This window comes from Acomys russatus, chromosome 2 (genome assembly GCF_903995435.1).
Source record: "Acomys russatus chromosome 2, mAcoRus1.1, whole genome shotgun sequence".
Taxonomy (NCBI): domain Eukaryota; kingdom Metazoa; phylum Chordata; class Mammalia; order Rodentia; family Muridae; genus Acomys; species Acomys russatus.
Genome location: NC_067138.1, coordinates 57468639 through 57482674, shown reverse-complemented (window position 1 = coordinate 57482674; position 14036 = coordinate 57468639). Strand labels below are relative to the sequence as shown.

General features: G+C 48.8%; 1 protein-coding gene across 1 annotated transcript in view; it reads left to right on the top strand.

Moving 5' to 3' along the window:
- Nucleotides 1-14036, top strand: part of Tbc1d2 (TBC1 domain family member 2) — a 47442-nt gene that overhangs the window by 6477 nt on the left and 26929 nt on the right. Inside the window, exons 3-4 of the mRNA XM_051161790.1 lie at nucleotides 6235-6382; nucleotides 12776-12909. Of these exons, the coding sequence (XP_051017747.1) occupies nucleotides 6235-6382; nucleotides 12776-12909 (282 nt within the window). The remainder of the gene's footprint in view (nucleotides 1-6234; nucleotides 6383-12775; nucleotides 12910-14036) is intronic.

Below are 14036 nucleotides of genomic sequence, written 5' to 3'. Positions count from 1 at the left end.
TCCTCTGCTTCCCAAATGCTGGGATTAAAGGCGTGTGCAACCACACCCAGCTTTTGGGCAGCTTTGTTGCTGCTGCTGCTGCTGTTGTTGTTGCTGTGAGGCCCAGGATGGCCTTGAATTCACTGTGCAGTTGAGGCTGTTCTGGAACTCCTGAGCTTCCTGCCTCTTCCTCCTCCTCTTCCTCTTCCTCCTCCTCCTAGGTGCTGGGATTACAGGCACACACCACCATACCCAGCTTCGGGCAGGATTTTGGAGGGTTTCTTTGCCCTCTCATACTGTATGTAGCTCGTACCTCAGCACCATCACACAGCCAGGCAACCCTGTCAATGTGGGTAATCATAGCCTGAGTTGACACAGTTGTCAGAGCCAACTTCAGAGTAGAGATGAGGAGAGATCTCCTTTCCTGTGTGTGTGTTTGACAGAAACGTGAAGAACTAGATTGTAAAAGCATGGCGTGGAGCCTCATCAGCCTCTTGGGCTGTGCCAGACGTGGTCCAGGCTCTTGGTTCTATAGCTTTGCTTCAGTACACGTGACTAGGCCTGTTTGGGCCTAGCATTGCTTTGCCTGTGGGGTGGGGAACATGGTGGTGGTATCTCATGGAGAGCCCTGGCCTGAGATTCAGGGAGCAGTCAGGCATATGGACTTCTCCTCTGACCGCCTTTGCATCCTATAGCAAGCCTACCCCTGCTGGACACAGGGCACGAGTGGAAACTTCCGGCATCACACATACACATATGACGCACACAACATACAGAAAGACCTTTATGGAGTCGGCTGCTTGTTTGCTTGCTTACTTTGAAGCCCAGGCTGGCTCCAGTCTCACTGTGTAGCCCAGGCTGGCTCCAGTCTCACTGTGTAGCCCAGGCTGGCTTTAAACTCACGGCGATCACCTTGCTTCAGCTTGCCAAATGCTGACGTTATAAGCATGTGCCACTCTGCCTGACTCCTTTGAATGAGTTCCTGAGCCTCAGCTTAGCTGTTTGGAGCTGCCCTACCCCAGCCCCTCCCCATCCTTCCTTCCTGAGGAAGCAAGCAGAAGGCTGTGCAATCCTCCTGATCCACGGCTGACTTTGAGTCACAGAGGCTGGGTCCTGTAAGAAGAAGAAGAAAAACAAAAACAAAAAAACCCGCCCTTGAGCAATCTGAAGGCGTGTTCTCTACAGCTTTTGGACATTTCCATCTTTATTTTGTGTTTCACCAACACAGTAGCCTCCAGAAAGCCAAGAACAATCGGAGGAAAACCGACAGATGTCTATAATTACAATGCCAAAGGAAGACACAGCTTACAGGGGACATTCATAAGTGTCTGTCATCAAAGACTCCCATCCTGCACTCAGGGAGGCAGAGGCAGGCAGTCTCTGTGAGTTGGAGACCAGCCTGGTCTACCAAGTGAATCCAGGACAGCCGAGGCTACACAGAGAAACCCTGTCTGGGGGGGAAATCCCATTCTATTTACCAGTGTTGCTCTAACAGCAGGTATGTGTCATCTCATTTATTCCTTTGTCTTCGAGGTGTTATTCTCATCACAGAGGAAGCTAAGGCAGGAAGGTAAGGAAAGGAAATACCCTCCCTAAAAATCAAGATACAGCCCACAGGTTCACCCCTCAGAGCAGAGTGGGGGGCGTTCAGGGCTATACCACCAAAGCAGCAACCTCCTGGCCCTGTTTTTTATAGGCAGGAACTTCCTTATAGTGATGAACTAACGCCCTCAGGCAAGAGAAGTCTGAGCGTGGTGGTGACGCCTAGCATATTCACCACATTGGGGGCCTCTCCCTAGCCAAGAGCAGCCAAGCTGTGGGTCATCAGATCTGTCTCCAGGGGCAAGTGCTGGTCTCAGCTATGGTAAAGCCACTGTGTGTGTGTCTGTGTGTCTCCAGTGGGAAGTGCTGGCCTCAGCTGTGGTAAAGCCATCGTGTGTGTGTGTGTGTGTGTGTGTGTGTGTGTGTGTGTGTGTGTGTGTATGCATGTGTATGTTTGTGTGTGTGTGTCTGTGTGTGTCTTTGTATGTGTGTGTGTGTGTATGCCTGTCCCTTTAGTACTCTGCAGTAGCTGGTGCCTTTCTAGGCACACCCACTTTTCATGAACAGAGTGCTGCCCCAGTGAGCCACAGGGTTTAGTGGAAAAGGCAAAATGGCTGAATTGTATCTGAGCTCATGTCACCACAGACTTTATCCTCTCCAAGCTGCTCTCTTTGGTGATACCCCCAAGGCAGTGCTGTGTGGCCTCGGAGTTGATCCTGGGTCACAGGCAGAGAGAGGGTGTGAGAGAGCTGACATTTCAAAAGAAATCCACACTAAGGTACTGAAACCTGAGAAAAACGGATTTGTTCATTCTGACTGCGGAAGAGCAAACGTGGCTAAAGTATTGATGAGGAAGAAAATTTTATACTGAATCCGTTCACAATCTGAAGACTGGAGTCCACATTATGGGGCCTTAGCCTTTTCTATTCCCATGTATTCTAGCCTTTTTTTTCATTTACTTATTTTGGTGTAAGTAATTTCCAACAGATCACAGAAGCAGGTGGGAACGGGACCTGGCCTCATATCTTTCAACAAAAGGCTCTTGCTGAACAACAAACAACTCACAAACACACACACACATACTTACATATACACACACTCACACATTTACACACACATACATACACACATATAAATATAAACAGACCCTCCCCCTCACACATTTGCACATGCAGATATATACACATACATACATACACATGGACACAAATACACACACCCCACCCCACATACTCCCCCCAAATCATACATATTTACACACACATACATACACACTCAAACATATAAACAGACATTCCCCCTCACACATTTGCACACACACACATACATGCACATATATATACACACATGCACACAAATACACCCCACATACTCCACCCAGGTCATACACACACACACATACACACACAGGACCCAGCTTCCTAGCCACACCCCACACATGGCCTTCCATCGTGTCATCCTGATTTGTATCCACAGGCTCAGCTCTGGTGCTCGACCTGTTGCTAACGCCTGTACCCCCTCTGTCCTCGCTCATGCAGGTCCAGTCAGCTCCACACAGCCCTTGCCACCACACTCGCTGCTCCTCCCCTAAGGACCCTTCTCTGGCTTGAGTTGGAAGGACTGTCTCAGAGTCCCAGGACAGCTCTGCCCAGCTCCTGCCCACCTTGCCGGCTCCCCGGCCTCAGCATCCTGCAGCTTTCTTTGCTCCATCTCCCTTTCCCCGGCCTTCTCAGGAAGCCCAGTCCATGTTAGGGGAGGGGCATGGGAAGGAGGCCTCCACAGAATGTGAGTGTCCTTGTCAAGCCACCTGACCAGCCTGTGCGGTTGGTGGGGCCTGCTGGGAATTACCAGTGTGTGACCTGCTATTGTTTACGTGATCACAGGTTTTCTCCAGTGAGTGGAACAGCCTCCACCCCCACCCTGCCCATCTCCCAGCCTCAGCACCATGGTGATGGGTGGTCTTATACCCACGCCTTTTTCCTTTTTTGTTTTGTTTGTTTTGTTTTGTTTTGTTTTTTCAAGAGAGGGTTTCTCCGGGCTGTCCTGGACTCTCTTTGTTGACCAAGCTGGCCGCAAACTCACAGAGATCCGCCTGTCTCTGCCTTCCTAGTGCTGGCATTAAAGGCATGTGCCACCACACCTTCTTTACAGATATGACCCACAGATAAATTTCCCCACTCCTAAAGCCATAAGGCTGTTTTATTTCACGTGTGTGTGTGTGTGTGTGTGTGTACATGGGAGAGCAATGCCTTCAGAGACCAGTAGAAAGCATTGAGCCACCTGGAGCTGAAGTTACAGGCAGTTGTGAGCTGCAGGTAGGTGCTGGGCGCTGGCCTCTAGAGCTCTGAGCTAGAGAGCCATCTCTCGCCTCACACCCCTAAAGCTTTTACTCCTTCAGGATAAAGGCTCCACATGAAAAGTGTCCATTGAGTCCAAGTCACTGTATCCTGCCAGTGGTCCTGACCCATCCACACTTTTTGTAACACTCCATATTAACTCTCAGACATGCTGCATCCTCTCTCCTACACTTTGAATGATGTTTTTCAGCCTAGAAACTTACCTTAACATTTAAACATTTTAAAGTCACTTGCGCTGGAAGAATTCTTGTCAGGATACTGGGGAGGCAGCCATAGTTCCCTCTCTGGCCATGGCCAGTGTTAATATTGTGTTGTATAGGTTCCGTCTTCTAAACACAGTCAGGGCTAACGCTGTAATCACCTCCACCCTCCTTTTATTGTGTATTTTGGATCATATACTAATACAAAACTAAGCTTTTCAGTACTTAGTATTGTTATCCTAATATTTCTCTGTGTTTTAAGAACTCTTTGTAACTTCCTATCTTTAATAAATATATTTTTTTCTAGTTATGAAGGTAGGCCTAAAAAATTTTAAATAGCAAATTTGGTGAGGAAAACAATAAATTGAGACTAGCCTGCTCAGTCATAATCCAACCATGCAATCCCAGTGACACCTTCTTTTCAGTATCCAAACGTTTATTAAGTCAGAGAAGGATGCTCCATGTTTGTACATACTGACTATATGCAATTATTTTATTTTATGTGCATTGGTGTTTTGCCTGCATTTATGTCTGTGTGAGGGTGTCAGATCTTGAAATTATAGGCAATTGTGAGCTGCCATGTGGTTTCTGGGAATTGAACCCAGGTCCTTTGGAAGAGCAGTCAGTGCTCTTAACTGCTGAGCCATCTCTCTAGCCCCCGACTATATGCAATTATAAGGGCATGTCGTTTTGTCTACAAAGACAGCTGAGACAGATTGGCAAGTACAGAAGGCATTCTGAAGCCGACACAGCAAAGGTCATGCCATGCAGATTCTAGAACAGCGAGTCATGGAAGTGCTATTCTAGTCTAATCTTCAAGATCCAGCCTTTAACCAGGAAGAAATCTAAAGAATAACAGGTTTTCTCTAGTTAGGCACATATTTCACTCAAGTATATTAAGTCTCACCGGGTATGATGGTACACACCTGTAATCCCAGCACTTGGGAGGCAGAGGCAGGTGGATCTCTGTGAGTTTAAGGCCAGCCTGGGCTATAAAGTGAGTCCAGGACAGCCAAGGCTACACAGAGAAACCCTGTCTTGAGAAAAAGGAAAAAAAAAAAAAAAAGATAAAGAAGTTTGTTTCTTCCCTTTTTGAAAAGAAAAATTTTATTTTATTGAGATTTGAAGCCTTGAATCCTGGAGCGTGGGCATCCCTAAGCCGCGAGAAGAGTCTATTTTGAAACTTTGATATGTGATTGAGACCAACTGTAACTCCATTCTTTAATCTGACATTTTCCATCTATGATTATATTCCACGTGTGTTTCTTATGTTCTCTGGAGGAAAAGGTTTCACTGTGTATCTCAGGCTAGCCTGGCACTCACAGCAGTTCTCCTGCCTCAGCCTCCTCAGATGACTCACTGCCCACATGTCCTGTGTTCATCAACAGTTTTTGCATAGTTGAGTGGCAGTTGTGTGGAGCACCATGATGCATCCAGCCTGCCTCTGCACTGTAAACTTTTCACCACGGCAGAACATGGTAGAGTGCACCTGTAATCTCAGGTATTTGGGAGTTGGAGGCAGGAATGTGGAATACAAGATCAAGGCCAGTGTGAGTCATTTGGTGAGAAGGATTGAGGAGCTGACTCTGTAGATAAAGAGGTGCCATGCAAGCCTGAGAACCAGCATTCAGATTCCCAGAACTCATGGTAAGCCGGGTGGGCATGGCCCTGGGGAGGCAGAGGCAAGAGATTTAGAGCAAGCTGGATGGTTAGCAGTGAGAGACCCATGTTAGTAAAGAAAGCAGAGTGATTGAGAAACATATCACTTCAAACACACACACACACACACACACACACACACACACACACACACACACACATGCTAAAAACAAACTAACAAACAAAAACCTGGAAAAAGTTATTTCCAGTTTAAGGTACTACATATGACGCTAGGGCAGACCCTTTGGCACATCAAGTGTTCAGTACATTTCAGACTCTTGTAAATGGCTTATCAGATAAAGAATACCCCGCAGGCCTGCATGTTTGTGAAGTTCTCCAGGAAGAAAACAGATCATGTTACAGCCACTTTGCTGTAAGTTTCCAGGGTGGGCAGCTGTTGCCACCCTGCATGCTGTCAGTCAGAGCTGAGCCCAGAGCCATTCCTATCCTAGTCGCTAGTTCTTACCAGTGTTGATTGCCTGTCTTTGGCTCCCTAGAGCAAGAGGGGGCGGAACTGGAGGAGTTCGTGTGCCCTGTGAAAACACCCACTGGACTTGTGGGAGCAGCTGCTGCCTTTCAGCCTGTCCCTGCCATGCCCTCAGGCCTTCAGAACATCTCCCTGAAGCATCTGGGAACTGAAATACAGTAAGTGCCAGCGGGGATGAGAGGTGGCCAGAGCACTAGCACCCTTTCTGCTAGTGTGTCTGTCATCTGGTGTGATTAGCCGAGAGGCAGGACAACGCCAGCATCATGGGCTTATTTTCAATTAAAACTATGCCAGGTGTTATAGTCCCAACACTCAGGAGGCAAAGGCAGGAACGTCATCAGTTCTAGGCCAGCCTGGGCTACATAGTAAGATCTTGTTTCTAAATACATAACCAGGCCTCAGCTGGTAAAGCACTTGCCATTCAAGCCTGGTGACCTGAGTTCCTGCAATGTGCTTGAAGGTGGAAGGAGACAACCAACTCCATAGAGTTGTCCCCACGTGTGTTGTGGCACAAACACTGACCCATCACCCCCCCCCCCAACACACACACACACCATGCCACATAATAATAAACACAATTTTAAAAGGAAAAGTCATTAAAAATGGCCTATAGTTTTACCACTCACCACACCTAGCAGGTGGTAGGTATATAGTGAGATCACATCAAATGATGATTTCATATCAAATTATTTACCTTTAACACACGTGCTTTATCATGTAGGTCATGTCAACTACTTTGTGGTGGCGAGTGTTGAGACAAGGTCTTACTTTATAGTCCCAGCCCAGCCTGGCATTCATCTTGTGGCCCCAGCTGGCCTTGAACTTGCAGCAGTCCTCTAGTCTCAGCTTTTTTAGTGCTGTAATGACAAGCATGAACCACCATGCCAGGCCCTGACTGCTTTTAAGTTTGTTTTATTTTATTTTATGTCTGTGTATGTCTGGGAGGGGTAGTGATGTCCTTTCCAGGAGAGAAACAGGCTTTAGAGAAAAGATGAGGGGCCCGCTGGCTGGAGGAAGTGCTGATCTACAGCCATTTGGGCAGAGGCATGGAGCCCAAGAGAGAGGTCTGAGCTAGAAAGAGAAGCATGGGGTACATGGGTGACCAGCCCAGGGTTCAGGGCTTATCTCTCTGGAGATGCCGAGGAACTGGGTGTGTTGGGAGCATGTTAAAGGGAAGAAGAACCTAGAAAGGCCAGCCTTCCAGCCAGCGTGTACCCAGGGCAGGTGGCTTGTGCCTGAGGGAGACCACAGCCACAAAAGTGGAACAGAGGACACACAAATGCCGAGAAAGGAAGGAAGTTTCACAGTGTCACCCAGGCACTTCCCTCCGGTCACCTGTGATGGCCACAGACACAAGGCAACAATGACATTTCACTTCCAAGGCCCTAGACGACGTGGTAAAGGGGAGAGCTGTCCCGGGAGCCCTGCACAGGCCTTGAGCTTGCATTTGTGCTGCCTGAGCACAGGTCATCCTCAGGGGACAGGGTGTAGGGCATCCTGAGCACTGCCAGATGCTTGGTTGGGACAAGTCTATAGCGAGCCGTTGTGCGTTCCAGCCAGGTCTGACGCTCCTCCCTGACCATCGGGACACAACTTAACACTCACTTCCAGGGCTTCTGTGAAGATGAGCGTGTCAGTGTCACTCTTGGAACTTGGCCCAGGGGAGGGCTCCACCAGCCTGGGTTGTGGATCTGCTCCTAATCACCACAGCAGAGAGGCCACCCAGGGGCATAACCAGCTTGCTCGGTGCTGTCCCTCTTGGTGATCATCACTCCTGTGCAGGCCAAGTTCTTCAGAACAGAAGTGAGTTAGGGACTCCTCTCACTACTGTGGCCAAATCTCTTAACTCAAGCAGCTCACAGAAGCAGGGCTTGTTCTGGATCTCAGTTAAAAACAGATAGTCTGGTCCTGGAAAGATGGGTCAGTGGTTAAGAACACTGTCTGCTCTTCCAGGGGTCCTGAGTTCAATTCCCAGCAACCACATGGTGGCTCACAACCATCTATAATGAGATCTGGTATCTTCTTCTGTTGTGCAGGTGTATATGGAGGCAGAACATTGTGTATGTAATAAATAATTAAAAAAAAAAAAAAAAAAAAAAGAACAGATAGTCCAGCTTTTAATCCAGCATTCCGGAGGCAGGGACAGGCAGGTCTCTGAGTTCGAGGCCAGCCTGGTCTACAGAGTGAGTTCCAGGACAGCCAACACTGTTACACAGAGAAACCCTGTCTCAAAGCAAACCAAACCAAGCAAACAAACAAAAAACAACCTGTGCAGGATAGCATAGAGGCAGGAGCTGGGCACACTGCATTCATAATCAGGAAGCAGAGACAAATGGCAGTGCTCAGCTTATCTTCTCCTTCCCTGTCCATGGAGGATGCTGTCCACATTCAAGGTGGGCCTCCTCCCTTCTGTTAAAGCCTCCTGGAAACACCCTCAGAGGACCGTCTGCATGGTGATTCAAGCCTAGTAAAGTGACGGTGAAGAACAGTCAACCTAGGAGCCACCCACACGGAGAGTAATCTGCGACACTACATGTTGATGTGTTGATGATACAGAGATGCTTCCTCCAGGGACACTGGCTCAGCTGAGGGGTGGCCACCTGGACAGTGGTAAAAGGTAGAGAGCGCCCTGTCCCAGAGAGATACCAACCAGGACCAAAAGGCCCTTTCCTACCTTAAAGTTGGGGTTTTCTTGCTCCCCCACACCCAAAGACCACTAGTCTCAAGCTCTGTGACACGCTGGGGAAGCTTAATCCCCGGCAAAGGGAAGTGTGGGCAGCAGCAAGTCACCCCCCTCAGCCAGTACCTCTGGCCATGACACATGTCCCTGGATCCCTCTCCAGCTTGTGTGGCTTGTGCCCTTGGGATCTGTGCATGGCGGTGCCGAGTACAGTCTGATCCCCGCTGTGGTGGTTGGTGATCTTTCCAGCGTGCCCAGTGGCTTTTATTTTCAGGCGGAGAAAGTAAGAACTAAGAAGGAAAATGGCCAGCCCGAGAAGTCAGGCAGGGGTCCTCTGTCACAGGGTCTTAATAAATAAACAAATATGAGATCAGATTATTAGGATCGTAATGCTGATCTTAGTCTCGCTAGTGACTGTATTCTTTATCGGCTCATGAAAATACAACCCACTCTTTTCTTACCCCAGACCCATCTATTTCAAACCCAGCAGGCTGGATCTTTAGGCTGGTGAGATGCCTTAGCAGGTAAAAGTGTCTGCTGCCAAGCCTGACGACCTGAGTTCGATCCCTGGGACCCACTTAGTGGAGGGAGAGAACCAACTTCCCAAAGTGTTCTCTGACCTCCCCACATGTGCCATGGCGTAAGTGTAAATGCAGTAAAACGGCTTTTCTTTTAAAAGTCCAACAAAAGTGATAACTTTTAGGGAGGTCAAGAAAAAGAAGAAAATTCAAATTACTAAAGTTGAAAGCAAAAAGGAGGGTCATTACTAGCAACCTTATAGAAATAAAAAGGATTGTAAGGGCCAGGGATGGTAATTGAGACATGAAGATTCTGAGTTCAAGGTCAGCCTGGGCTACTTAGTGAGACCCTGTCAAAGAGACAGGTTGCAAGGAATTGGCATGAACAACTGTAATGCCAACAAATTTGAAAACTTAGATGAAACCGACAAACTTCTAAAAAGACACAAATTACTGGGATGGACTGAGAAAGAACTCGAAATCTACGGAGATCCACTAACTAGCAAAGAGCTTGGAGGGATGGGGTGTTTTCCCGAACAGTTCTGCAGGTATCTAAAGAAGAGAGGTGGGCATTTGTGAAACAAGGGTCTTCCAGAGTGATGTGTTTGTCACATGCTCAGGTAATGGGTCTCACATAGGGACAACATAAGCAAGCCAGGGGCCCTCACAGGTCTATGGACTTCCATATCCCCTTGTCTGACCACCCACCCCACCCTGAGGTCCCTCTGTAGATACCCCAAATGGTAACTGGTCATAGTGAAAACTAGTGGTTATGGTAGCTCAGAACAGATTTCTGCAATCCACAGAAAATATTAACTGTCACTAGATGGGGTAGCTCTTAATGTTTTCTTCCTTTTCTCTCTCTCTCTTTTAGAGTCACCATATCAAATTTATTTCACTTTTCCCATCCTTTACCTAAGGCAGAAAATGTTCGTTGATGCACTGTGATAGTGGGCATAGTCAGATTGGGGGTCACGAGAAGCGTAGGGCCGGGGCTAGAGCTCGGTTGGTGGAGGCCTTGCCTCTTGCATGCACTGAAGCTCTGCATCTGAGGCTAGCGCCACATGGCAGCAGGATCAGAAGTCCACAGCCATCCTCTGTCACAGAGTAAATTTGTGATGCGTGAGATGCAGTCTGGGATGGATGACACCCTGTCTCAAGAACTGAAAAAAATGTTACAAGTAAAGATGAGAAAGAGGACTCAGAACTTGGCACCTGTCTCTCCTATCTCTACCTGAAGCCCTACGGAAGCAGACAGGAAGACTATGGGGCTGAGGCTCCAGCAAGGCTACCTGAGCAGCAAGCTCTGGGTTCCCTGAGAGACCCTGGCAAAATGATTTTAATCATACGATCAAAGACACTGGCTAAGTCTCCCTACCCTCACAGCCCCTCCTACAAACCTCCATTGGGAAGCGAGCTCCAAGGCTGGCTCTCAGAAGCCATCTTCCTCCCTGCCACAAGCCCTGGCTGCCCTCCCTGTACAGGAGTACCTCCCGGTGGCCTATTTTTTATAGTGCACAGGAGTTCTTTCTTTTCGCACAGCCTGCAGTTTCAAACAGTTCACTTAGGGAGCTCTTTTTCTCTCCCTTGCTATTAATTTCTGAATCCATGTGCTTTTGTTTATTTTTGTCTGATTGAGGGTTTTTTGTTTTGTTGGGGTTGTTTTGTTTTGTTCCGAGACAGGGTTTCTCTGTGTTAGCTTTGGCCGTCCTGAATTCGCTTTGTAGACCAGGCTAGCCTCAAACTCACATTGCTCCTCCTGCCTCTGCCTCCCTGAGTGCTGGGATTAAAGGTGTGCGCCACCACGCCTGGCTTGTTTTTTTGTTTTCTGAGACAGGGTTTCTCTGTGTAGTTTTTTGGCTGTCCTGGACTCGCTTTGTAGACTAGGCTGGCCTCGAACTCACATTGATCCACCTGCCTCTGCCTCCCAAGTGCTGGGATTGAAGGTGTGTGCCACTGCACCTGGCTGATGTGCTTTTATTTCTTTTCAAGGGAACATAAGCACCTGAGCTATCTCTTCATCTAGTGACTGTACTCTTAGGGCAGCTTTCAGGGCTACCTGGGTCCTTTTGGTAAACCACACAAGGGTTAAGTCTGGATTCTGGGCGGGGCCTCAGCCTCAACAAGCCATGGGCTGAAGCTGGCCTAGGCACTAGTGTAGTAAGCCCCTTGGTAGCCATGAGTCAGAGGAGCCTTCAAGGCAGGGTGGGTCTGGGTCCCGGAAAGAAGCAAAGGCAAAGGCAGAAAGCTGCCAGGAAATGCTTACAACATGCGTCGGCAGAGCCAGGAGCCACTGCTGGCTTGTGGGCATGGTAGTTAGGAGGCCAGAGGGTTTGGGGAAGTTAGGTTGGCAGGTCCGTTCAACGTTTGTCCAATAAACATGAAATCATTTTTTATTGCAGGCACTACTAAGTATACCAGTGAGCAGAATGGCATTCTTAGAGCACATATTCCAGCAGCAGGGTTGGGCTTGTGGGAACCAAGCCTTTATAAGAAACACAGTGGCCGGTGCAATTGTGAGCTTGTAGGAGCTGTGCTTGCCTGCACAAGACTTGTACAAGATAAAGCCAGTAAGCAATTCCAGCACCAGTCGGGGAGGGGCGCACGAGGCTCCGCCCCTCGCTGAGGGAGAGTCATCGTTCTTCTGGGTGTGGCCAGCAGTTGCGTGTCTGTGCTCAAGCAGGCAACAGTAACCGACTCAGTGGGAGGGCACGTGTTGGGGTGCCTGTGGGAAGTAGGATGGGGGAGGATGGGAAGATGTGGTCAAGATACCTTGAGGGGCTGGAAAATGGTTCAGTGGTTAACCACACTTGTTCTTGTAAAGGACTGCCCCTGCCCTAGGTTCAATTCCAGCACCCACATGGTGGCTCACAACTATCTGTAACTCAAGTTCTAAGGGACCCAAAGCCCTCCTCTGACCTCCATAGATACCAGAAATACACATGATTCACATGCAGGCAAAACACTCACAAAAAAAAAAAAAAAATCTAAAAAAAGTTTAAAGATACACTGTATATATGTATGAAATTCACGAGGAATAAAAGGGTAGGAAAGTGAACTGTGGATGGAGCTAAATGAGAGGGGATGGGGGCTGGGGTGGGGAGGGGGGATGCACACCATCAGATGCTGATGAGGCTGGGTGGGGAGGGGTATGTGAGGATGCACACCATCAGATGCCGATGAGACTGGGTGGGGAGGGGTGTGTGAGGATGCACACCATCAGATGCTGATGAGGCTGGGTGGGGAGGGGTGTGTGGGGATGTACACCGTCAGGTACTGATGAGGCTGGGGCTCCATCCGGCAGCCAGGGCAGAGAGGTCATCTGGCCTCACGCTCCTCCCTTCTCCTGCCAGGAATACCATGCACAACATCCGGGGCAACAAGCAGGCCCAAGCAACAGGCCATGGACCACTTGCGGAAGAAACTTCACAAAGTACGGAGCCTCCAGGGGTGGAGCAGCCCTTGATCTCTGACCCCAACACTCCAGGTGAGGCCTGTCCACTCCTGGACTGCAAGAGCATACACACAGTTACTATAGCTTTTATAGTTAGGTGGGAGCTGGGGAGTCCAAGGTCCATGTGCTGCAGATTTGGATTCTAGTCACGGTCTTTCACAGGCATGTAGACAGTGGACGCTCTGTCCTCGGAGGGTGACGGAGAGAGCGCTCCTGTTCCTCCACTTCTAAGGGCACTAATCCTATCAAGCCTGCACCTTCATGTCCTCATCTAAGTTCCTTAAGGCTCTGCCCCGTAATTTCATCACACTGGGGGTAAAGCTTCAGCCTGAGACTAATGGGAACACAAACATTCAGTACTTAGCAGTGTGTGTTGTGTGACAGGCTTTTCCTGAGAAGATGTCACATGCACACGCGCACACACACACACACACACACACACACGCATATTCACACATTCACACATACACACACATACATGCGCACACTTGCACGTCTATTCACTCTAGGAAGGGAACCCACAACAGACCAAAATAATGACTACACCAAAGTCCACCTTGGCTGAGCCAGTGCGTCACTGTCATTGTTGGGGTTATGAACAGGAGCATGTATGGGAAGGCGCTTGTGAGGGCGGGGTGCTTAAAAAGGTCAAGGATGACTCAAAAAAAGCAACTGCCATCAACAGAAAATGTCCAGACAGGCACAGACTCCCAAAAGCTGCAAGCCTGGAGCTTTCTGCTCCTCCAGGCAGCCCAGCAGCCACAGTTGGGTTGGTCCCTCTCCTCCCCAGGGGAAGTTTCCTCATGTCACACTGCTGGGGAGGGGCCTCCAGAGTCTTGGAAGTTTCTGTCCTTGAGATGAGTCATCTTTTATTTATCTTCTGAGTATCATGGGCCTCGTGGCCCCCTCTCCTCCTGGCCTCCCCTCCTCCTGGGCCTTCAGGGGTTGAAGAGCAAGGGTTGGTTTGTTTGCCTTGAGTCAGGGTTATGTATCCCAGGCCTCTAACTTGCTATGGAGCTGAGGATGACTTGACACTCTTCAGCCTCTGCTCCTGTGCTGGCATGTAGGCATGCACTGCCACACCAGACTTAAGTATGTTTTATTGTAGTAAAATATATGTAACAAAGTTTACCATTTTACTAATTTATAAACATTGGGTG